Below are 26,585 nucleotides of genomic sequence, written 5' to 3'. Positions count from 1 at the left end.
ATTTTTACTTGCAAAAGAGTCGGTGCATGGAGTGTGATTTTCATATCATTGGGGTATTGATTTTCGTGTCGTTATTGGGTCCGTATGGGACGGGATGTGGTCTTCTTGAGAATAGGACAAGGTTAATCCTGGTAAACGAGTGACACGGTAGGGCACTCGAGAGATTAAGTATGTCGTGGTAAGGTCAACCCCAACGATGTATGGAAGGTGTTTCCACGGGAGGTTGAGTATGTCAGGGAGATTTCTCAAGATAGACGTGTTTGCATGTGTCATTTTGTCTGTGTATGCCATGCTCGTATATTTGTTCATGCATTATGTAAATTGTTTCATGCCGTCACTTAGATGTTTTGTCATCTAACCTGGGTTATGCCCCTGGAACGTTCAATGTTTCAGTCAGGGACTACTGCGAGGGCAAGAACATGGCCAGTTGAAGGTCAACGGTACTTAGATTAATAGTCGTTGTAACTTTGGTGTTTTAGTATGTATTTCAGCTTGTGTATGAACAGTTGTACGATAACGTTGTTATTATTTGGTCATTTGTAATACATATTTTGTTATGGAAATACTATGTAAGAACCTCGGTGTTTGATGTTAATGTATTTGCTGCGTTATGATATGTCTCATTTAGTTGCTAAGATTATTGATCTTGTTAAGTTAAACGGGCAAGACTGGGGCTTTCGGGATCTTGTGTGTGCATGTGAAAGTTGTTCATGAAGCACCGCGCGTGATGATGTTAGTAAAAAAAATAAATTCCCGGAAATACCCTTATAGTGACACGCCCGGCGAGGCGGGGTGTTACACGCATGATCATCCATGCCATAACCTGAGGTAGGACACCATTCGATATTGCTTTTACATTTTTTACTCTAACCTCTATAGTTGGAAGGCTTCAAGAAAGTATACTTAATCTGCGAGTGACCAGGTATCTCTACTTTGTTTCATACCTTACACTATTTATTGTCATGCTACTCGCATTCTTATACATGCCAACTGCATAGACATAAATGCATATAGGTAGGCATAAGCCCTAAATAATAGGCATGGCTTTCCAATACTAATTATTTCATTATTTAACCTATTTATTTCATTATTTATATTTAAGCTAATTTTCCTAGACTTTAAGTATACACTTAAAATATTCACTTAGGTAGCGTTTGTTAAAATAAACAAGATAATGGAGTATAAAGATAAGGTTGAAATGATTTCCGAACTTAGATATAGAATGGTTAAGATAAGACTGAAAAACATTCCAAAATTTTTATCAGATTATTTGTTAAATTTTTTAAAATCTATTGAAAATTATAATTTTTTTCATATGTTTGTTAAATACATATGATAAGTACCAAGATAATTTTTTTTTATCAAAATATTTCTATTACTAAATTCATTCAAAGCCGTAACATCAACAACAAATTTATTATTAAAATAATATTTTATGATTAATGTGAATTGTCAAAAAATAAAAATACAAATTAAAAATAGTGTTTTATTTTCTAAATCCATGTTAAAAAATAGATTCTAAAAAAACTCAGAAAACATAAATAATTATTGGTGTGATTACAATAATTCCACTTAGATAATTAAAAATTACCAAAATATATTTTCATACTAGATAATAAAATATAAAATTGTATAAAATAATTTAAAAAATCGGTGAAAAGAATTTGTATTAGATAATAAAATATATAGAAAGAGAGAAATTTAAATTTTAAAAATATATAATAAATGAAATTAATTATCTTATAAATGGCATATGGGTAATTTATACTTATCTGTAAAATATTAGATCCAAATAAATTTATCTATAAAAAATCATATAAGAAGTCATGTGGAGATTTTTTTGGAAAAAGTCAAATAAGTTTAGCAAATAGTTGGAAATGATAAACATCTAAAATGCTTTCTATATCTAACATTTTTCATCCCATATATTGTTTAACAAACACTATCTTAGTGTATATGATTTCCCATAAACCAATGGTACAAAAATTATATTTCCTTAATTCTTCGAATAAAACATGATTTTAAAGAAAAATAATAATGTCTAAAATTTCGAGACAATACAAGAAGTACAAAAAAGGTTGTTGTGACATGCTTATCCATAATTTTTTCTCTCTCTACCCATTCATCTTCTTCTTCTTAAGTTAAATTATCATTGTTTATATAAAAAATAATGATTAGAGTGTTAGAGAGTGTAAAATTATAAATTTCATATATTTTCAATAAAACTTTAAATTAGATGAAATTTACATTAATGAGATTATTTATGTAAGTTGAATAAATCAATCTATAAAACCAAATAAATATCAATTAGGTCCAAAACTAAATAGAGAATGAATCAATGTAGAAAAAAGAAATTAGAGTCAAACTATTTTGATGGCATAGTTTATACTCCTCAAAGTATAAATTTATTGGAAATAAATGTAAAGAACTCTAATAATGTTTGAAATTTTAGGTTAGAATGATGGGTGGAACACCTAAAAAATGGGACACATTAGACCTGACCCATTATTTTGGAAACGGTTCAAAGATGTTGTTTCGACGTTTTTGAACCATTTCGCGTTTCAAAAATGGTAAAGATGACCTGAAATGTTTTTTAAGTCATTTTTGTAATTTGCAAAATATTTCAGGGGTATTTTGCAAATTACATAAAATGAAAAAAAATGCGTTTTCAGTAACTAATAAATTCTAGTGTTCATTCATTTTTTTTTTTTTTCAATTCTTTGTGTTTCCAAATTCTAAAGTTCCTCACCATGCATCAAAGCTCGCTACTCTCTCGTTGTTCCTTCGTTTTTGATTGTTGTTGTTTCTTACTACTCATAGAGGGGGTGGAAGTAGACCGAGAGAGAGAGAAGATTGCTGCATTACTAAACAATTAGAGAAAAATGAAAGAAGACGTAAAATCAGAGAACCCAATAAAGTAGATTAAATGTGCTGAGTTTACTTTCTTTTTTCTTAATATAAAATAAATTAATAATATATTATAACATATATATAATATATATTTATATGCAAATTTTATCCAAGATGGACCAATTCCCCTTTATCCAATTTCTTCATTACAGGAAATGGTGAGCAGAAGTTCGGTTAAATCGAATTAACCGAATCGAACCGACCAATTTGGTTGGTTCGGTTCAATTTTTTTAATGAAATAATTTAATTCAGTTATTTCGGTTCGGTTTTTTTTATGAAACGGTTCGGTTCGGTTAGTAATATTTCTAATTTTCGATTATTCGGTTAACCGAATTAACCGGTTCAGTCGCCTCTCCCCCTAACCGACCTAACCGGTTCAGCGCCCCCCCCCAAACACAGAACCCACCCAACCCACCACACTCACTCCCCCCCAGTTCTCTTTCTTTCTCCCCCCACCCTCGTCTGTGACTGCCGTTGGAACTGCGGCCCCCTTTCTCTCTCTCTCTCTCCCTCCCACTCGATTCCAGGCCCAAAACACGGAACCCACACCCGACCGAATCGAACCCTAACCCTCACCCCACCATCCATCGCCTTCGTTTCTTCTTTTCTTTGTGCTTGGGCGATCGACGAGGGCTATTCCAAGATCTGGGCCATGGCGACGGCTGCCGAAGTGGCGGAGGGGCAATCGGCGACGACGACGTGCGCGTCGAAGCTCGTCGACCAAACTGACGTCTTTCCCTTCGCCAATCGCAGTCCCCTTCGTCTCCTTGTTTCTTCCTTCCCTTGTGCTTGGACGATCGACCCCATACGACCATACCAACGATGATCGGCCATTAGACACAGGTTAGTATTGATGTTAGGTTAGGGTTTTAATTTTTCAATTTTTTTGACTTTCGGTGATGATCAGCCGTCCCCTTCGTTTCCTTGTTATGGATTAGTTTCTTGATATTTCTTCCTTTCATTTGTATTTCTTTTTTTTGCACAAATTAATTTGTATTCTCTCAATTTCTAAATGGTTTTGTTGTTTTTGCATTTGCTGTTCTTGTATTTCATTTCTGCAAATTGGTAGACTGGTTTGTTTCTATACTGATTTTGCATAATCGGTTATCGGTTCAGTTAATTCAATTTAATTTTCGGTTAGTTCGGTTTTCGATTTGTTCAGTTAATAGGGTTGGTCGGTTCGGTTCGGTTAATATTTTTTGGTCAGTTCGGTTCGATTATAACCGATTGCACACCTCTAATTACATGCGCAATAATGCATTTGCAGCAACCCATCTCCTCCATTACTTTTATTCCTTTCAATTAGATTGACAATTTTCAAAACTCATTTTGCAATTAATTAATTAATTCTTATAATATAATACATATATAACAATTATATATAAAATATTATATAAAAATTAATTAGATACTAAAAATATTTCTCATAATATTAGTTATACATATATTATCAAAATAAAATTATACATTAACTTTAACATATTGTATTTTTACTTAAAATTTTCTAAATAACTATTTTTTTATACTAAAGATTATATTTACAATTTTTTTATATTTTTTAATTTACATTTTATCTCATTTTCATTTTCTGCACAAGTTTTGAAATTTGTTACTCCCAACATATATGTTGAGCGATCGGATGAGCAATATGTTGGTGTCAATTCGATAAGTTGTAAGTTTGATTCTTGCCTTACGATTAAATATTGAACTTGCAATTTATCTTTTCAAACATAATTGATTACACAAACATTGTAAAATCATCCCAAGTTTTTGAATTTGCTAGTGGAGGGCGAATGATTGAAAAAATACAAAATATGTTTGGCTGGAAAAATATAAAAAAAAATCAAACGTCATACAGTGCTGGCTAGAGGTCTGCACCGCAATCAGGAGGAAAGGTCGAACCCGCCGCCGCCGAAGGCAACAGAACAACAAAGCGGTAGAAACGAATTCAAACCCATAGAAAGAGTTGAAGAAGAAGAGGAAGAGGAGAAGATAATGGGCAGTGAGCCGAAGAACCCTAAAAAGAGGAAGCAGCAGCAGCAGCAGCAGCAGCTGCTGAATCCCAACTGGGCTCAGCTCCGCCAAGTACCCCTTCTTGCCCCCATTGGTTTCTATCCCTAAGCACTCGCTCTCTCTCTCTGATCGCTCAATTGCTTTGCTATGCAGAAACTGAAAATCCACGGTGCCAAACCCTCTTTCAAATCTACGGAGCAATCAGAAAGCGAAACCCCCAAAAGCGTACTGGGTAAAGAAATTGGTTTTCTCACCTTTGTTTTCTTGATTTTTGTTTGCTAATAATGTCTTACCATTATAGGAAAACGCAAGGAGAGGCCTAGAGTGGAGTCGGATGATTCTCTGCCTAATCCTCTCCATCCAAGTTCCTCCGATTGCAGGTACATTTTTTATTCCTTTTCTGAGCAGGTTCGTTCTTTCTCGTCTACCGATTAATTGTAGGAAAAAGGAGCGTTAATGTCCTGTCAAAAACAAAAGATTCTGGCTAAGTTGATCCATTTTGATGATCTAGGTTTTAACCAGGACAAAATAGAGCGTACTTTATCTTCTTATTAAAAAAGTTGAAAAACCCAAAAAAACAAGTACGCAAAAAATAAATCTTGCAAGCCAGGTACTTGGTTAAATGGTTGGTATGTTGCATAATCTGTAAATGCAGGCTAAGAAGTATTCAATATCTTCCATGGCAAGTTCAGTTGTTCTTCTTTGCCCTGGACATTTTTATGGTATAGTTTCTGGGGCTTGTTACTTACTATATTACTTCTTTTAGTTGTTTTGTTGGCAATGAGTTGCAAGTGAAGGTGTATAATTTTGTCTTTGAATTCATTCAAGAAACAGGTATTATAAAGTGGTGATATGGTACCTGCAGTTTATGATAGCAAACTACTCATATCTCATAATCTTTTGATTGGTTGGGAATGAGACATATGACAGGAAGATAACAATCAGTTTGTACAATGTTGTTAAACATTCACATAAGTGCCAATAAAGTGCAAAGCACACTTGTAGTGCTTTTTCTTATCAAAGTGAGGCACAAATGAGAAAGTGCAACTTAAGTGCTAAAAGCGCTTGCTTTTTTGTTAAGTGCAAGGCAAGCTAAGAGCACTTTTTTTTTTTTTACCATTATTGCAGTAAAAAAAGTTGTTGCCTTATACCCTAATACACAAAAAACACCCATCTCCCATCTATTATATAACTATATTGGAGTGTTGTAGCAAAGAATGATTCAGTGTTGACAAGGGGTGTTGTTACTAATATAGCTAGAGTTCAAGAGTCTAGGTTTAATATTAGAAGCAAAGAAGGCAATGCAACAACTAGAACACTGGCTTCAACTTCTAGTTCACAGCTAATTTTGGTTGACGAAGTCAATTAGATGATATCGATGAGGAAGGTGATGAGAACTATAACTCAAATGATGAAGATGACTTTCTTAATCTAGAATAAATCATTGAAAAGGTATTAGTAGACCCTCTTTCATTATCTTTTAGAATGAGTTTTTGTCTTCAGAGTATAATCTAGTAATTTCGTTGCAATTATTATATTATCTCTTTAATTTTTTCTAGTTTTTGCATTTTGTTTTTATTAAGTGCAAGTTTGCATGTTATGCTTTGTGCTTAAGCTCTGGAAGGCTGTTGCACTTGAGTGTGCTTAGAGCCTTTAAAAACACTGGTTGCATACTTATGATAGCCAATCCAAGAGAATACTTTTTTGTTTCATTTTTTTTTTCTTTAATTTCTTTGAATCGTTAATATAATAACCATTTTGATTTGCTGTTTGTCACATTATTTAACTAAACCTTTTGGCAGTGTAACGGATACAATAGCCATGGATTGTGAAATGGTTGGTGTGAGCTCTTTGGGAAATAAAAGCGCTCTTGGACGAGTTACACTGGTATTTGTCAGTTCTAGCATTTTTGTTTGTCTTTCATGATATTGGTTGCACTAGATAGATGTCACTGATTATTGTCTTTATCTTTAACTATTTTTCATGTGATGAGGGGCTTCATTCTTTTTTACATAAAAATACGTACTTGTACAAGGGAAAAAATAGCCCGTATAGTTGACCTGTGGAAAGTACAAATGCATGTTGACATAGATATAAATGAAATGTGATTGGATGAGCTTAGGCACTGGTGTGTTCAACCAATAGTCTACTGTCACTCATCCTCAATTAATTCCTCAATTAATAATCCAAAACTTTTTGTCACTTAGACCTTCCTCAGTTAACTTGCCCTATGCCTAGATGTCGCGACCCCAAGGATATAGTAGTCATAGTATATAACATGTATTGTAGTCGGTTATACCTTGTTGTATTGTAGTAGTTGTACCTTTTAGTTATTATAACTGAAAGGCAGACAAGCCTATAAATAGGCTACATCTTAGAGGATATGGCATTGTGAAGTAATACAAGAATCATTTCTTTTTCAAATTCTCTGTTCTCTCTCTCAATCTCTTTGCTCTCTCTCCCAATTCTCTTCGTTACCTCTTTCTCCCAACTCTTTTTGTTCTAATTCTCCCTCCAATTATCTCTGTTATGGGATTCTACCTAAAACGCCCTAGCTCTGACCTAAGGAGCTGACATTTGGTATCAGAGCAAGGCGGTCCTTGGAAGTTGATCGAAGGTGATTGCTGGAAGTTGTTCAGTGACAGTTTCAGGTGATCCTTGGATGTTGATGAGAGTTGACTTTTTGAAGCAAGCTAATTGAGGAAATAGTAGAAGGTACAAGGATGAATTATTTAGAAGGCATATTTGACACCTTGGAACTCGGATTGCACTAGACTTAGGAGGAGTTGAGTCATGGCAGAGACGAAAATGCTGCTACTAGAGAGGCAGTGCAGTCACTGGAGAATGAAGTTAACTAGGAATTCTCTAGAATCAATAAGGAATTATCTAGTCTTGGCCAAAGGTTAGATAGTTTCCTAAACATGTTTTCGAGGATGCCTTAAGCTAGCTTGCCATTGGATTTTCCTCCAATATCCACTACACCTCCAGTCCTAACAGGAGTTGGAATTCTACCTCTTGCTTTTGATCTTTAGGAAGCTAAGCAATGGACTGAAATTGAGTAGGAAATTCTAGTTATTGACTATTATCCAAATTACCATTACACTCTTATGCCAAGGTTAGAGATTTTGTTCTTTGTAGGAGATAAACCTAGGTGGTGGATCAGGCGGTGTAAGAGGTTTTTGCCACGACCCTAGGTTTTCCTAGGGTTTAGAATGGAATTTTAGAGTAATTTGAAGAAGAAAGAACAGAATTGGGGGGGGGGGGGACATAATTAAAAGAGGGGGAATTTGAGAAGAGAAGGGAAAGGTTGGACGAAGAGAGAGAGAGAGAGAGGGAAACATAATATTTGATTCAATTGATCAATGATCCTTATTCTCTAACCTACAACCTATTTATAAGCTGTTTACAACCATTCAGTTATTAACCAACTAATCAACTAACACACTAACCAACTCAAGTAACTACAAACTAACAACTCCAGTACAATTACAACTACTACCCTTGGGTCATGACAATTCCCCCCTTCTTGAGAGAGTTCTTGTCCCCAAGAACTTGCAGTTGCTGACCCTGTTCTTCATCCAATTCTAGCCTTTACAATTTGATTTCTTCTTCGCCTTTTCTCATTCTTGCTTTGGCCTCTTTTTCTTTCTCCTTCATGGCTTTATCTGATGAATAAAAGAGGAAACTACATCTCTTTGTTTAGCAGGTACTTCAAGCTGTCTTGAAGTACCTCCTTTATTTTCCTCTACGAAAATCAACACCAACTCCTCTGCATCTTCAGCGGTTAAAAAATATCCAACAATATCATCTACTGTGATTTCCTTGGTAGTGCCTAAAAGACCAACAAAATCTTTTGCCATAAGTTGACATTTTTTTGACTGCTTTTTCCTCCTCCTCTGTGGCTCTACTCTGTAGATCTTCAAAAATTAGCTTTGTCATCAGGTATTGGAGGAGTATCTATTTCTTCAAGAGAAACAGACTTGAAGTCTTTAAAATCTATAGTTGCTGTGATCATATCCCTTCTCAATTTCACAACATCTCGGACTTCCTCTTCTTCCCTCGCGATCTCCTCAATCAAATTATCTTTTACTTCTTGAATTTCCCGATCCATTGCAGGAAATTAATCAAATTCTTGCTGCAAATTGGGGGTAGTTGTAGAAATACCTTTGATCTGCTGGTTGCTCTTAAGATAGCTTTTAGATGGTAGCCCATGCTTTCTGCAAATGGCTTCCAGTGCTAATTCTTGCAGCCTCACCTTCTCTGTTGCTTGTTCCACCGTAGTAGGACATAACATTTTCATCATAGGCCTTAGCATATCATTAAGACCATTAATGAATCTTGATACAAAATAAGACTCATTCAAGGTCGGACGGGAATTGAGCATCAATGCTTTCAATTCCTCAAATTTGGCCTTATGATCCATTATAGAGTCTTCTTGCTTTAGATTATTGAATTCTTCACTATACCTCTCGTCTTTGACCTGATGTAATGCTAATTCATCATGTATCTGCAAATTGGAAGCATTAGGTATGCTGAAAGCTGACTCCATGGATCTAGAGCTTTCAATGCTTGCTCGAAATGGTCCTATAGTGGATCTAGAGCTTTCCTTTATTTCTAAAAGAAGAAATTTATGTGAAACTAGAATCAACAAATCATCCAGCTTCTATTTGAGGATAGCGAATTGATTTCTTGTTTCAGCCCATTCCTCCTCCTCGAGTGATTTCTCCCTTAATAGTGCTCTTCCAAGAAGTGGGCCATCTCCACAGTTCAATTCTTGAGAATTCACCCCTGTAACAGCTTCTTGATTAACTTCTAAGGATGCCCTCGGAAACTGGAATTGGTTTTGATAAACCTAATCCTCCTTCTTATCGGCTTTGAGTTTTGCCTCAATCGGAATCCACTATATCTAGGTCTACTCCGCCTTCAGTTCTGGATTGCCATTAACTGAAGCAAAAGGAGTCGAAGGAATCCGCCACGTCTTTTGATAGTCGATTGCCTCCAAGTCGGCCAAATGTCTGCCTCTGATCGTGCTGTTTGCAGAAATTGCTCTTGGACAGTTTGCGACTTCAACTACTCAAGGCTCTACTTCCCATCACGCCTTCCTTTCTCGTCGGAATTGGTGCCTTCATTTCACCCATTCACCGTCCAAGGATGGATAACCACTAGCTCTGCTGCAATCTTCTCAAAGTCACTGTCGGAACTTCCCTGGCCCACTTCGCCTTCAAGATTCAAACAAGAATTGCTAGAGTTCTGGTCGAAAGTCGCCTGACCTGCTTCGTGCCTTTGTCTTTCAGTTTTGACTTTGGATCGCCTGACACCACCACGTTCCGGACTTAATCGGCTTTTTACACCTTCAATTTTAGGCTGAGAATTGATTTGCTTTCTCTTTGTTACGATCGGTCTTTGATTCCTTTATAATTGGATCGGAAACGATCGCCTATCAAGCTGAGAATCATTGTTTGAATTTGTTTCCAATGATCGAATTGCTCTACTCGAAATCTGTCCTTGATTTCTTCAAAATTGGACCAGAACAACTATTGAAACTTCTTGCACTCATAGCTGAGAATTGTCAGCTTTGATACCATTTGTCACGACTCTAGGTTTTCCTAGGGTTTAGAATGGAATTTTAGAGTATGAAGAAGAAAGAATAGAATTGGAGGGAGAAAACAAAACAGAAAGAGGGGGAATTTGAGAAGAGAAGGGAAGGGTTGGACGAAGAGAGAGAGAGAGAGATAAGAGTGTGAGGGAAAAAGAATGTTTGATTCAATTGATAAATGATCCTTATTCTCCAACCTATAGCCTATTTATAGACTGTTTACAACTATTCAGTTATTAACCAACTAATCAACTAACACACTAACCAACTCAAGTAACTACAAACTAACTACTCCAGTACAATTACAACTACTGCCCTTGGGTCATGACAATTTTTCCATTACTATCGTGTGGTTGAAAATCAGAAGATGAATTTGGCAACAACATATCTCAACGATATGGCTGATGCCTGGTTCCAGGGATGGAGTAGGATAAGGACTGATTTTACTTGGCAAAAGTTTGTGGATGACTTTTGTGATCGACTGTGATGCACATAAACGACTTGGAGACACCGTTTTGGTGTTTTCGAGATGTTTCCCATTTCAGAAACGTTGAAAACGATCAGAAACGTTTTCCAGGCCGTTTCTATAATTTTAGAAACGGTTCGAGGGGTGTTTCACAATTAACCTAAACCATTGGAAACACGTTTTCGGTGACCGAAGTTGGTTAGAGACATAAGCAATTTCGTTTAACCAGCAATATATATGTCACGAGACCATTATGTAAATAAAGAGCATTCTAAGGTAGAAGGGCAAGGGGTATAGCTGTAATAAGGAGTAGATGGGCAGTTATAGCACATGGCTGTTTTTAATTCAAATGTAACTCAAATAGTGGCGCCAAGGATGGAAGTATATAATCAACCTTCGCCACTAGGAGAATCATCTTTTGGCAATACAATTGAATCATTCTGAAGAAATCTTCTTTTGAAAGAATAATACTCCATCAATTATTCCCTTGAGAATGCCACAAATATATACACAGTAGATCCTAAGAATTCTCTTAAATTTCAGATATTAGATTCATACTTTTTAGGACTAGATTACAACAACCTTAAATACAAACAAATCTAATAAAAAAGAAAGATAAGATATAATAACAATATAAATCAAGATAAATCACAAAGAATAAATTAGATGATAACGAGCTTAGTAGCTCGGCAACTCGGCCATTAGCTCGACAGCTCGGCCTCATCAGCTTGGCAGCTTGGTCTCATCAGCTTGGCAGCTCGGCCTTCCATCAATTTCCACACTCCCCCTCAAGCTTGGCTGAATATGTTATTCAAGCCAAGCTTGCAACTCAATTCATTGAATATTCTTCTAGATAGAGTTTTAGTGAGAATGTCAGCCACTTGGTTACTAGTATGAGTGTAGATCAGCTTGAATGCTCCCTCTTTCAGTTTTTCTTTAATAAAGTGTCTGTCAATCTCCACATGTTTAGTCCGGTCATGATGAACCGGATTTTTAGCAATGCTGATGGCAGACTGGTTGTCACACAACACCTGTACTGGTTCTGTTGTATCTATTTTCAGCTTCTGGAGTAGTCTTTTCAGCCATATTCCTTCACAAAATTCATGAGCTATTGCTCTAAATTCTGCCTCTGCACTACTTCTAGATACAACCAACTGCTTCTTGCTGCGCCTGGTCACTAGATTTCCCCATACAAATGAATAATACCCTGAAGTTGACTTTCTATCAAGAATTGAACCAACCCAATCAACATCTGTATAGATTGTGATTCCTTAATTTGCTGTTTTTTTGAACATTAACCCCTTACCTGGAGTTGATTTTAAGTACCTAAGGATGCGGTAAACTGCTTCCAAGTGCTCCTCTTTGGGATCATTCATGAATTGACTTACAACACTAACAAAAAATCCAATATCGGGCCTGGTATGTGATAGATATATAAGCTTGCCTACTAACCTTTGATACCTTCCTTTGTCAATTGGATTACTTTCTTTGCCAATGTCCAATTTTGTTTTAGATTCCATAGGAGTTTCAGCTGGTTTACAAGCCAGCCAACATTCTTTGCCAAGCCAACATTCCTGTTTCCTTAAGGAGATCCAGGATACACTTCCTTTGTGTGACTGAAATTCCCTTTTTGGACCTTGCAACCTCCATGCCTAAGAAGTATCTTAAATTCCCTAGGTCTTTGATCACAAATTCTCTTGCAAATACTTCTTTAAGGCTTTTGATTTCAATAATGTCATCCCCTGTAACAATGATATCATCCACATATACAATGAGAATAGTCAATTTACCTTTCAAGGACCGTTTGATGAATAAAGTGTGGTCAGCTTGGCACTGATTAAATCCATGCTTCTTGATTGCCCTTGTAAACCTCTCAAACCAGGCTCTTGGGGATTGTTTAAGTCCATAGAGTGATCTTCTTAGCTTGCAAACTTTGTTCTTTGTAAGTTTAGTCTCAAATCCATGAGGAACCTCCATGTAAACTTCCTTTTCTAGATCTCCATTTAAGAAAGCATTCTTCACATTTAACTGATGTAGAGGCCAATCCAAATTTGTTGCTAGGGACACCATAACTTTGATGGTATTCAACTTTGCCACAGGAGCAAATGTTTCTTGGCAGTCAATACCATAAGCTTGGGTGAAGCCCTTTGCCACTAACCAAGCCTTGAATCTGTCAATTTCTCCATCGTCCCTATATTTTATCGTGAAAACCCACTTGCAACCCACAGGGTTTTTTCCGGGAGGCAAATCAGTGATATCCCACGTTTCATTCTTTTCTAAGGCCTTGATTTCCTCAAGAACAACCTCCTTCCATCTAGGGTGCTGAAGAGCCTCTTGGATATTGTTAGGAACCTGCACTTTGTCTACATTTGAAACAAACACTCTGAATTTTGGTGAGAGACCCTTGTATGAGATATAATTTTGTAGAGGATGTTTTGTGCATGCTCTCACACCCTTCCTCAAGGCAATAGGCCAATGTAAATCATCATCAATAGAAATAGTAACAGTATCCTCACCAGCTGTATTTCTACCTCTTTCTATCGGTGATTTCGGCTCAGCCTCTTGAACAGTCCCGGGGCATGTTGGAGCCTCATTCTCGTTAGGTTTGGACTGTCTTCTAGAGTAAACCTGCAGTTTAGTGACAGTAGAGGTAGGAAATTCCTTGGTAGGAGAAGGATAATGGCTGGTAGAGGTGTTAGATTCAAGTTCCTTAGTCTTCTTAGGTTCTTGGTAGTCAATAGAATCCCAAAACTAATATTCTAAGGAAGTATCTTGAGTATTCTCCCCCTGAATATCAGTTTTGTGATAATAGGGCTGATTTTCAATAAATGTGACATCCATGGAGGTAAAGAATTTTTGAAGTTCAGGAGAGTAGCATTTATACCCTTTTTGATGAGGAGAGTAGCCTAGAAATATGCATTTGAGAGACTGAGGCTCAAGCTTGCTTCTCATATGATTATGCACATGAACAAATGCACAACAATCGAAAATTTTGAGGGGAAGATGTGAAAGGATCTGAGTGTGAGGAAAGGAAGTAAGAAGAAGTTGACTAGGGGTTTGATGCTTTAGGATGCTTGAGTGCATTCTATTGATTAGATAGGTGGCCGTTAGAATAGCCTCACCTCAAAAATGAGAAGGAACATTAGTAGAGAACAATAGGGATCTTGCAACTTCGAATAAGTGTCGGTTCTTTCGTTCTGCAACCCCATTTTGTTGGGGGGTATCAACACAAGTGCTTTGGTGTACTATGCCTTGTTGGGAAAGATAATGACCAAGGATAGAATTGAAGTATTCTTTGTCATTATCTGTTCTCAAGATCTGAATTTTGGCAATGAATTGTCTTTGTACCATTGAATGAAAAGTTTGAAAGATAGAACCAGCTTTAGATTTTTCTTTCATAAGAAATTCCCACGTTAAGCAAGTATGATCATCAATAAATGATATGAACCAATGAGCCCCAGTAATATTTCTAACCCTAGAAGGCCCCCACACATCGTTATGAATCAAGGAGAAAGCGAAGATGGAGTATAAACTTGGCTGGGATAAGTGTTTCGTATATGTTTAGAGAATTGACAGATTTCACATTGTAACAAATGGGAATCTTTATTCTTGAACAATGAGGGAAACAATTTCTGAAGATAAACAAAATTAAGATGACCTAATCTATAGTGCCATAACATGACAACACCATTATTGGAATGAAAATTAGATAAATAAATAGCTGGTTTAAGAGAAGAACAATTGCTGGATTGAACGATTTTACTGCTAGAAGAAGTCTTTTTAAGGATGTAGAGGCCTGAACATGCTTCAGCACTGCAATCGTCCTCCCCAAACTTCGGTCCTGAAATTCACACAAATTTTGTGAGAATCTAACCACACAATTACAATCAGTAGATAACTTGATTACTGATATTAAGTTGCAGTCTAAATTTGGCACCAAGAGAACTGATTTTAGGGTTAAATCATTTGAAACTGCCACCATTCCAATTCCAGCTACCTTTGATAGTGAACCATCAGCAATCCTTACCACCCAATCTTGCTTGAAGGGTTGAAAATTAGTTAGTATATTAGATTCTCCAGTCATGTGATCAGAAGCCCCTGAATCAACAATCCATATAGCAGAAAACTCCCTTATGGCAGTTAAAACATGAGATGATTTACCTTTAAGGGCTATGGAACCGGACGCCAAGTTAGAGGGTTGGGAAAATTGGGTCTTTTCGAACATAGTTTGAAGCCATTCCATCTGTTCCTTGCTGAACAGATTAGGTGATGAAGCTGATGAGGCTGTTGTGGTTTCCTCTGTGGAAGCTAAAGCACCTCTACTCTTCCTTTCATGGGTTGGCTTCCAATCAGGTGGCTTACCATGAATTTCCCAACAAGTATCCTTAGTGTGTCTTGTCTTGTGACAATGATCACACCAAGGTTGACGCTTCTTTTGTTTGAAGGCAGTTTGATGGCTTCCTCGAGTGATTAGAGCCGATTGCTCCAAGGTTGGATTTGTAGACTTGAGCATAATCTTTATCCGACTCTCTTCCCTTTGGACTTCAGCAAAGTCCTCTCTAAGACTTGGCAAGGGCTTTGTTCCAAGAATTCTCCCACGTACAGCATCTAGGTTTTTATTCAAACCGATGAGAAATTTGTATAGCCTCTTCTTTCCACAATACTCTTGTATTTTGTTGAATCCTCTGTGCACTTCCATTGGATAGTATCATATTTATCCAATTGAAGCCAATACTTGTTTAAGTAATTAAAGTATTGTGTGACATGGGAATCACCTTGCCTTGGGTCATCAAGCACACTTTCTATGTCGAATAACTCCAAAGTATTTTCGATATGGGAATAGGCTTCCTTAGCAGCCTCCCAAATTTCTTGTGCGGTATCATAAAGAAGGAAATTCTCACCTATTTCATTCGTCATAGAATTGATGAGCCAAGACATCACCATGTTATTTTTTGTCTTCCAACCTCTGTATCTTGGTTCCTCTTCTCCTGGTTTGGCTATGACTCCGGTCAAGTAGTCGTCTTTGCCCTTGCCACATATGAACATCAACACTGATTGTGACTATTGGAGATAATTCTGACCGCTGAGCTTGTGTCCTGTAATAGCGATCATGCTGTTATTATCCATGGTTACAACATTGTTGTTTGGTGTGGGAATAATCTTGGTAGACTTACTGCTGCTGCTGACCATTGTAGAAGAATTCTGGTACTATCGGGTAGAAGGAAGAAAGGAGATTAAGAGGTGGCTGGTCGCTGCAGCAACTGGTTGCTTAGGGTTTGATAACAGGAGGAAATAATTCCTACTCTGATACCATGAAGAAATCTTCTTTTGAAAGAATAATACTCCATCAATTATTCCCATGAGAATGCCACAAATATATACACAGTAGATCCTAAGAATTCCCCTAAATTTTAGAGATTAGATTCCAACTTTTTAGGACTAGATTACAACAACCTTAAATACAAACAAATCTAATAAAAATGAAAGATAAGATATAACAGCAATATAAATTAAGATAAATCACAGAGAATAAATCAGATAATAACGAGCTTAGTAGCTCGATAACTTAGCCATTAGCTCGACAGCTCGGCCTTCCCTCAGCTCGGCAGCTCAGCCTCATCAGCTCGGCAGCTCGGCCTTCCATCAGCTCGGCAGCTCGGCCTCATCAGCTCGACAGCTCGGCCTTCCATCAATTTCCACGCATTCTTTCCCTCCATTTTTCTCAAATTGTCTCTCTTTCTCTCTCGTTCTCTCCCTCATATTCTTTTTGTTCTTCTATCCTACCAGTTCCCACGCAATTCTAATAGAATTGCGAGAGAACTGTTCCTGTCAGAATTGTATTCTGACAATTTGGTATCAGAGCATCATCTTGGGTGATCGAAGTAAGGGATGGCTGATGGAACTAGAATGAAGCAAATGGAGTCGCAGCTCCATCATGTTTCAACAATGATTAGCAAGATCCAGTGTAGGATGGAATCGTTGGAGAAATCAGTGGACCGACTAATTGAAGGTGCGGTGAATGTGTGGCTCGAAGAGAGCAGATCGCAGGCGGCAAGATTGGAAGAACAAATGAGGGAGCAAGGGCAGGCCCTCAGAGATTAGATGCAACAGTTTGTTTTGATGTTCACTCGTCAGACTCAGGTCCGTATTTCCCATGAGTTTCCAACGAGAGACTGATCAGAGCCATTCCTGCATGGACTAGGTCGTAATGGCCGATCAGAGGGATCGGCGGAATTGGACGTGGAACCACAGGCGATGGAGGAGAATATAGAAGTTAGGAGGCAAGACCATGGAACTGGATCACACCAGGCTGGTTCTCATTTTCCTGCTGAAGACACTAAGGCAGTCGATCAGTTGTAGTTGTCTTGATATTGTTTGTCACTCTATATGCTATGTTTGTAATTGGTTGAGTGTATTATTAGGATGTGGTTTCGGTTGTAGAGGATTGTGTCACAAGCCTAATGGCTTATGTGTAATAAACTAGAGATGCATAGCTATAAGTAGTAATAACAGAATGGCTATAACAGATTGCATGTGCGGGCGGTTTTGCCTAAGCCACTTGCAAGAATCAGTTGTGATAACAACTAGTTGGGCGAGCCTATAAATGGGCATTGTATGTGAGGATGGGATCTATCAATGAATACATTCGGATCTTTCCCTCTCTAATTCCTCTCTCTATTCCTCTCCCTCTTCTTAATTCAAATTCTCCCTCTCTTTCTCTTCCTCAAATTCCCGATTCTTCCAGAATTGCCCAAGCCTCATACTCGAGGCTTGACAATTGGTATCAGAGCTAGCAGCCTCGACAGTGTTTTTTGAAGAAAGTGTGAAGCAGACGATGGCGGAAGGAACGAGACTCAAACAATTGGAAACAAGAATGAAAGCACTGGAGTTCGGAATGGCGCAGACACACGAGGCTATCACCCAAAGCAGGGAAGATGTGGCTGCAATGCGAGAAGGAATGCGAGAGGAACTGGCGACTTCTCGCGAGGATATGCATCGCAAGTTGGAAAGGCATCGAGAAACGATGGATCAGTTTGGTCAAATGATCAATAGCATGTTTAATATGCTATCATCCTTACCACAATTCCGTTTGCCAACGGAATTTCCCCCGTGATCTGGAATACTCCCGAGACCTACAGGAGAAGCGGAGTCGGAAGGGGTGCAAGGAGTTGACACGGATCCTCAGGTGAGGGAATTTCAATTACAACCTGGTACTCACACACCAATGCCAAGGCTGGAGATACCATTATTTGATGGGACAAGGCCAAGATGGCGGGTGCGCCGTTGTGAACGTTTCTTCCAGTATTATAATGTGGCTGAGACTCAGCGAATTACATTGGCCACAGCCTATCTTAATGATACGGCTGATTCCTGGTTTCAAGGGTGGTATAGGTACCAAGGAATTGGGGTGAGATGGATCGATTTTGCCGAAGAACTGTGTAGGTGTTTTGGAGAAAAGAATTTGGCGGATGTGATAGAAGAATTCAACAAACTTCGGCAAGAAGGGACGGTAACGGAGTATTTAGAGAAATTTGAGGAGTTAGGAGCTCTAATGTGGAACGCCGAACCATCACTTACTGAGCATTATTTTGTATCTAGCTTTATCAGTGGGCTCAAGGATGAGTTGAGATCCATGGTAAAGATGATGATGCCAGTCACGGTTAGACAAGCCGCAGAAAATGCCAGATTACAAGAATTGACGTTAGAAGCTATCTACAAAAGGAATAGGGCCTCCTCTCGAACATGACCGTTAATCAGTCTACCTCCTAGTGGTCATGCGCGGGAGATAGGGGCGGTAGGAGGTATGGGTCCACCCAGAGGAAGTCAGCAAGCCGTGGCGGTCAGAAATCCCACTATGGAACAGAGGAGACAGTTGCGGCTCTGTTTCAGATGTGGAGATCCTTATAGTCTTGGCCACCAATGTAGAAGGCAGCTAATAAACATGGAGGGTGGAGAGGAGCAAATATTAGAGAAGGGGCAAGAAGACCTTGAAGAAACAGAGGCGGAAGTTCCTCAAGGTGATCCCGTCAGTGAAGGAGGGGAAATTTCATTTCATGCACTAAAAGGGGAGCATGCAGGACAAATCATTAAGGTTGAAGGGAGAGTGGGCAGGAGAAGAATGATGGTGTTGATTGATAGTGGCAGCACCCACAGCTTTCTCAATGAAGCAACTGCCGTGGAACTAGGGTGTGCCTTGGTAAATACTTCTCCTTTATCAGTAACGGTAGCTAACGGTAACAAAATGTACAGCAATCATAAGAGTGTAGGGTTTAAATGGCTGATGCAAGGGGAAGAGTTCTCTACGGATCTAAGAATTCTGGAACCAAGAGGCTGTGACATCGTCCTTGGGGTGGATTGGATGAGGACAGTAAGTCCTCTGACTTTCGACTTCAATAAATTAGAAGTCACACTGGATTTGAAAGGCCGGAAGCTGACGTTAAAAGGGTGCCTCGAGGCAGGGGAATGCAAGATGATCACAGGAAAAAAATTACAGAAGTTGCTAATGAAAGGAGAAGGGCAGATATCCCAGCTATTTTCCATTCAAACGATAGGAAAAGATGAGCAGGAAAGCCCTCCCACTTTCGACCTCTTTGCAAAGGTAACCGTCCATTACTTATAAAATTTCAGGAACTATTTGTGGAACCATGCACCCTACCTCCAAACCGTTTGTTTAATCATACTATACATTTGAAACCCAATTCTGAGCCAGTAAACGTTCGAGCCTACCGTTATCCCCCTTATCAGAAGGCTGAGATTGAAAAACAGGTAAAAAATATGCTCCAAACGGCCATTATCCAACCGAGTCAAAGCCCTTTCGCCTCACCCGTTCTTCTCGTCAAAAAGAAGGATGGTACTTGACACTTTTGCATAGACTATAGGCAGTTAAACAACCTTACCGTGAAAAATAAATTTCCCATTCCCTTGATTGAAGACCTATTAGACGAGCTAAATGGTGTTGCCATCTTCACAAAACTCGACCTGAGGGCAGGGTATCATCAAATTAGAATGAACCCTGCTGACATCCATAAAACAACCTTCCGCACACACCAAGGCCTCTATGAATTTCGGGTGATGCCATTTGGGCTCATCAATGCCCCAGCCACTTTTTAGGCCCTTATGAACCACCTCTTTGCCCCATACTTACGGAAATTTATTTTAGTCTTCTTCAATGACATTTTAGTTTACAGCCCCAACCTCAAACAACACCTAGCCCACCTGCAAACCACATTTGAAATCCTGAAATTTAATCAATTGTTTGTTAAACTCTCTTAAGTGTTCCTTTGCTAAGAATGAAGTGGATTATTTAGGGCATATCATTTCTGGCCGAGGAGTCAGCTTCGACCCCAGTAAAATTACAGCAATGTTGGAGTGGCCCAAGCCTTTGACAATAAGGGAGCTGAGGGGATTTCTTGGCTTAACAGGATATTATAGAAGATTCATACAGAATTATGGAGTGATTAGTAAGCCATTGATTGAATTACTCAAGAAGGACAACTTCGGATGGAATTCCCAGGCTGAGCAAGCTTTCAACACCCTAAAAAAGGCGATGACACAAGCCCCAGTTCTGGCGCTGCCGGATTTCTCTAAGGCTTTTGTGGTGGAAACTGATGCATGCGACATCGGGGTAGGCACAGTGCTGACACAAGAAGGGAAACCCCCCGCTTACATCAATCAAGCACTAGCTGCTTGACACCGAGGGCTAAGTGTGTATGAGAAAGAACTGTTAGCCATGATTATAGCTATCGACGAGTGGAGACATTATTTGGAAGGAGCCCCCTTCATAATATGTACTGACCATTATAGCCTAAAACACCTCCTCCAACAGAAGCTGCATACGCATTTGCAAAGGAAGGAAATATCCAAATTGTTGGGCCTGAATTATGTGATATAGTATAAGCGGGGAAAGGAAAACATTGTGGCAGATGCTCTGTCACGAAGATCAGAAGCAGGGGCATGTGAGGCAATCACCGCCGTGGTGCCTGATTGGGTCAAAGACATTACTGGAAGTTATGAGAAGTCTGAGTGGACCAAATCCCTCCAAACCCAATTAGCCGTGCGGCACACCAATGAGCAGGGATATTCTATGGCTGACGGGTTGATCAGGTTTAAAGGCAGATTGGTCGTCGGCAATGACAGGGAACTACGAACTAAGATGTTACAAGCATTACATAGCTCTCCACTAGGGGGACACTCGGGGGTTCGAGCTACTTATTGCCGGGTTCGACAGATGTTCTTTTGGCCTGGCCTCAAGAAAGAAGTTATGGAATATGTGGCAGCTTGCATGACGTGCCAACGATGCAAGCATGAACAAGTGGCTTATCCAGGATTGTTACAGCCACTGGCTATACCAGACAGAGCATGGGAGGAGATATCCATGGATTTCATCGAGAGCTTGCCCAAATCAGAAGGCCGAAACGCAATTTTAGTTGTGGTCGATTGGCTGACCAAATTTGCTCACTTCATTGGCCTCACTCACCCATTCACAGTCCAGGAGATTGCTTGAGTGTTCATTGATACAGTGGCCAAACTGCATGGCCTACCTAAATCCATCGTCTCAAATCGAGACAAAATATTTACCAGCCACTTCTGGCAGGAGTTGTTCAAGAACTTAGGGGTGAGTTTACACATGTCATCAACATACCATCCGGAGTCTGATGGGCAGACTGAAAGGGTCAACCAGTGCTTGGAATCCTACTTGCGATGTATGTGTTTTGCTCGGCCTAAGAGTTGGGGTAAGTGGCTTTCTTTAGCTCAGTGGTGGTAGAATACAACTTACCACAGCACTATCAAGACAACTCCCTTTGAGGCTCTATTTGGATACCAGACACCTATAATGCCTACCATGACGGGTACCAATAGGGTGCGAACTAACGCAGCTGAGTATTTGCAAGACCGGCAGGAGATGATCTCACTCCTCAAGCAAGAGTTGGCCACCGCTAACAACAGGATGAAACAAGTCACAGACCGCAAACGAAGTGACCGAAACTTCGAAGTGGGCGATCGAGTCTTCTTAAAGGTTTGACGGTTCCTACAGTCCTCTTTTTCTAAGGTCACCCCCACTAAGCTCAGTCCTAAGTACTTTGGACCATTTCTCATCTTGGAGCGGGTCGGTCAAATCGCCTACAGATTGCAGTTACCTCCCCACGTGGAATGTCACCCAGTATTTCATGTCTCCCTATTGAAGAAGTTCATCGAGCTTAACGCTACTGTAAGCTCCAAACCACCTCCTGCAATCGAAGAGGCCGACGGCGACGGGGAACCATTAGCCATCATCGACCTGCTAGTAGTCCATCAGGGCCCCGTACCCCTCATCCAAGTTTTGGTTCAGTGGTCCAACCGTCACCCAGAGTATACCACTTGGGAATACCTTCCCCAGCTGCTAAGTCAATTTCCACGCACTGCTCAGCTACTCACCTTCCTTGGGGAGAAGGAAGCTTTTAAGGGGCCGGGACTGTCACAAGCCTAATGGCTTATGTGTAATAAACTAGAGATGCATAGCTATAAGTAGTAATAACAGAATGGCTATAACAGATTGCATGTGCTGGCGGTTTTGCGTAAGCCACTTGCAGGAATCAGTTGTGATAACAACTAGTTGGGCGAGCCTATAAATGGGCATTTTATGTGAGGATGGGATCCATCAATGAATACATTCGGATCTTTCCCTCTCTAATTCCTCTCCCTCTTCTTAATTCAAATTCTCCCTCTCTTTCTCTTCCTCAAATTCCCGATTCTTCCAGAATTGCCCAAGCCTCATACTCGAGGCTTGACAGATTGCTAGCTTGATATGTTTATAGTTGCGGTAATCAAGGCTATAAGGTCGCCTTTCTATTGTAATTGTATTGAGATTTATTCTGATTTTCTCAATCAAAGATTGGACGAGGTTCTAGTTTTCTCTCTTGAGTTTTTCTCTCCCTTAATCTTCCATTTACGTTCTGTTACATGATATCAGAGCCATCGCGACTTGCGTCCATGGCTTCTCGTGATTCAACCTCATCTACTTCCTCCTTGTCATCGATCGCTTTATCGGATTTTGCTTCTGTTGCTAAGGTTTTTAGTTTCATTCCTACGAAACTAGATTCGAATAATTACCTATATTCGAAGGCGCAAATCCTAGCCACAATTAGGGCTTTTGATTTGCAACCATTCCTAAACAAGACAGATCTGCCTTTGAAATATGTTCAATCGGAAGGAAATGAGCCGATTGTCAATCCCGAGTTTCTGAATTGGATGCGATCAGATCAGCTTCTACTAGGGTGGCTATTTTCGACTATAGACAATGATGCGGTCACCAATCAAGACTCGGCCCAAGGCTGACCCAACCAAATCAGAACAGTATCACCAAAATAGTAGTGCCATAATGTTATTTTAATACTTCTTAAGTTTTAGAATTCTACTTAATTTAGGATTCTACTTTATATTTCTACTTGATTTAGGATTCTATTTCATGTTTCTACTTGATTTAGGATTCTACTTCATGTTTGATTAGAGTTTTATTTTTATTAGGATTCTAGTTAACTTTTATTTAGGATTTATTTCTATTAGAATTCTAGTTGGATTTTGTTTTCCAAATATTAGATGGATTTGGATTAGCCAAACACTATAAATATACCTAGGATCTAGAGTTTGTAATTAAGTTTTAATCAATCAAATTTCAGCAACCTATTTGGGTTTTCTTAGCAAAACAATCTTGTTTTTGCGTCTTCTTGAAAGCCAAGCTTCGGCCATTGAAGTTTGCTCTTTCAAGAGTTTATTTTGGTGTGTTTTTTTCACACATGCGCTACACGCTGCGTTAGGTGAACTGCTTGAACGTGTTCGGCTAAGTCACTAGCTGCAACACTGAAACCTGGTACCTTTGGTAATTCTACCAAATCCAATGCATGATTAGAAACTTTCATGCATACGATAGAGAATGGTGATCTTCCTGTTGAGCTATGCATGGCGTTGTTGTAGGCAAATTCCACTTGAGCTATGACTAGGTCCCATTGTCTTGGCTTGTCTTTGCAAACACTGCGAATCAGATTTCCTAAGGTACAATTCACCACCTCTGTCTGTCCATCAGTCTGGGGATGTGCTGTGCTACTGAAATTCAAAGATGAATCGAATATTCTCCACAAGGCAATCCAGAAGTGACTCAAAAACCTTGTATCACGATCCGAAGTAATAGTTTTAGGGACTCCATGTAGTCTAACAATCTCCTTGAAAAACAGTTTGGCTGTAGTTACTGCATCTGCCGTCTTCTTGCATGGGAGAAAGTACGCCATCTTGGAAAACCTGTCAACCACTACAAAAACAGAATTCATACCTCGTTGGGTTCGCATTAGACCCAACAAGAAGTCCATAGACAAATCTTCCCAAATAACATTGGGAACAGGCAATGACATGTAGAGACCGGCGTTAGAAGAGTGCCCCTTAGCTGTTTGACATATATAACACCTCGCCACAATAATAGAAACATCTCTCCTTGCTCTTGACCAATAATACCTTCCCATAACAGCTTCAATAGTCTTGTCTCTGCCAAGATGCCCTGCTAAGCCACCACCATGCAAATCCCGAATAATTTTCTCACGAAGAGATGTGCAAGGTATGCACAACTGATTTCCCTTCATGAGAAACCCATCATGCACATAGAAATCTCTTGATGGTTGTTGAGACATGCATTGTTCTCACACATGTTTAAAATCCTCGTCTGTCACATATAATTCTTTCAAGCACTCAAACCCAACAATCTCAACACTAAGGGTCTTGATCAAATCCACACGCCTACTCAAAGCGTCTGCCATTCGATTATGCTGTCCCGACTTATGTACAATTTTATATGGAAATTTATCAATAAAAGCAGACCATCTAGCATGCATATCACTCCTCAATTGCCTTTGGCTACTCAAGTACTTAAGAGCTTGGTGATCCGTGTAAAGAACAAATTGTTTGGCAATCAAGTAATGTTCCCATATCTTAAGAGCCCTCACTACTGCATAAAACTCCTTATCATAAGTAGACCACTTTCTTCTGGCTTCACACAACTTCTCACTGAAAAATGCAATTGGTCTCTTCTCTTGGGACAACACAACACCTATACCTACTCCACTCGCATCACATTCAACCTCAAACAATTTGTCAAAGCTTGGCAAAGTTAAGACAGGAGCGGTACATAATTTATCTTTTATCAAGGTGAAACTTTGCTCTTGTTCTTCACCCCAATGGAACTTTCCTTTCTTTAAACACTCAGTAATTGGAGCCACAATACTACTAAAGTGTTTGATAAACTGCCTATAGAAAGTTGCTAACCCATGGAAACTTCGCACATCACTGACATTTTTAGGAGTTGGCCACTCTCTAATAGTTCGCACTTTTTCCTCATCTACCTTTACGCCCTCTTTACTTATAACAAAGCCCAAGAACAACAAGCCCTCACTCATAAAAGTACACTTCTTCAAATTAGCGTAAAGTTTGTTTTCCCTCAACACACTCAACACCTCTCGAATATGCCCCTCATGCTCATTAATAGACTTACTGTATATCAAAATATCATCAAAATACACCACAACGAATTTACCAATGAAAGGGCGTAATACTTGGTTCATTAGTCTCATGAAAGTGCTTGGTGCATTGGTTACTGGATCACTGAGGTTGACCATTTTTTCGAATACATGGAGATCCCAGATGAACGACAAGTAAAGTTAGTGGCTTACAGGTTGAAGGGCGGTGCATCTGTTTGGTGGGAGCGATTAAGAGAAACGAGATCGAGGAAAGGCCGACAGCCAGTTCAGACATGGAGACGAATGAAGCAACTGTTAAGAGGTAGGTTTTTGCCCCCTGACTATGAACAATATATGTTTGAAGCTTATCAAAGATGTGCACAGGGAATGAAGAGTGTGAATGAATATACCTCTGAGTTTTTACGATTAGCGGAGAGAAACCAATTGTCAGAAAGTGACAATCAACAAGCAGCTCGTTACTTGAATGGATTGAAGCCTGCTATTCGTGATAAAATTGGGGTTCAGATGGTTCTGAGTGTGCAAGAAGCAAGGAACTTAGCTTTAAAGGCTGAGTTAATGTTGAGTGAGAGATCTCGTAATGACAACTATCGTTGGTATAGTGGGAATGAAAATAAACAACCAGCTTTTGATAAAGGCAAGTCAGTTCAAGGAGCGCAACCCTCTAATCCACCCCATACAGTCAACCCTAATAAGGCTACAACGGGGGGAAACATTCGAGGTACTACTTCTAATCTTCCAAAATCCCCTAATCCTTATGCAAAGCCTATTCTTTTAAAATGTTTCAAGTGCAATGAGGTTGGGCATCGATCTAGTGATTGTCCAAGGAGGAAAACAGTTAACATTGTAGAAAAGGAAGAGGAAGATGTTTTTGAAGAGGAAGTATATTGCGGGCTTGATGGGGAGGATGACGAAGAAGATTATGGACATGGGCAATATACCTGTGTAGTGCGGAAGTTAATGCTATCTCAAAAGAATGAAGATACTACTCAACGGCATAAGCTTTTTCGCACGAGGTGTACGGTGAAAGAAAAAATCTTTGAGTTGATTATTGATAGTGGAAGTCAGGAGAACATCATAGGAAGAGACATGGTGGCAAAGATGC

At 39.2% G+C, this 26,585-nt stretch overlaps 1 protein-coding gene across 1 annotated transcript in view; it reads left to right on the top strand.

Annotated features, from left to right (window-relative positions):
- Window positions 1-4,759: 4,759 nt before the first annotated feature.
- The window catches only part of LOC127811692 (uncharacterized), a 59,890-nt gene continuing 38,064 nt past the window's right edge, over window positions 4,760-26,585 (top strand). Inside the window, exons 1-4 of the mRNA XM_052351795.1 lie at window positions 4,760-4,995; window positions 5,077-5,155; window positions 5,225-5,303; window positions 6,726-6,810. Coding sequence (XP_052207755.1) covers window positions 4,906-4,995; window positions 5,077-5,155; window positions 5,225-5,303; window positions 6,726-6,810 — 333 coding nt within the window. The 5' untranslated portion in view covers window positions 4,760-4,905. The remainder of the gene's footprint in view (window positions 4,996-5,076; window positions 5,156-5,224; window positions 5,304-6,725; window positions 6,811-26,585) is intronic.

The sequence above is a fragment of the Diospyros lotus genome, chromosome 10 (genome assembly GCF_014633365.1).
Source record: "Diospyros lotus cultivar Yz01 chromosome 10, ASM1463336v1, whole genome shotgun sequence".
Taxonomy (NCBI): Eukaryota; Viridiplantae; Streptophyta; class Magnoliopsida; order Ericales; family Ebenaceae; genus Diospyros; species Diospyros lotus.
Note: the sequence above shows the minus strand (reverse complement) of the source record. Positions and strands in the feature narration are given on the sequence as shown.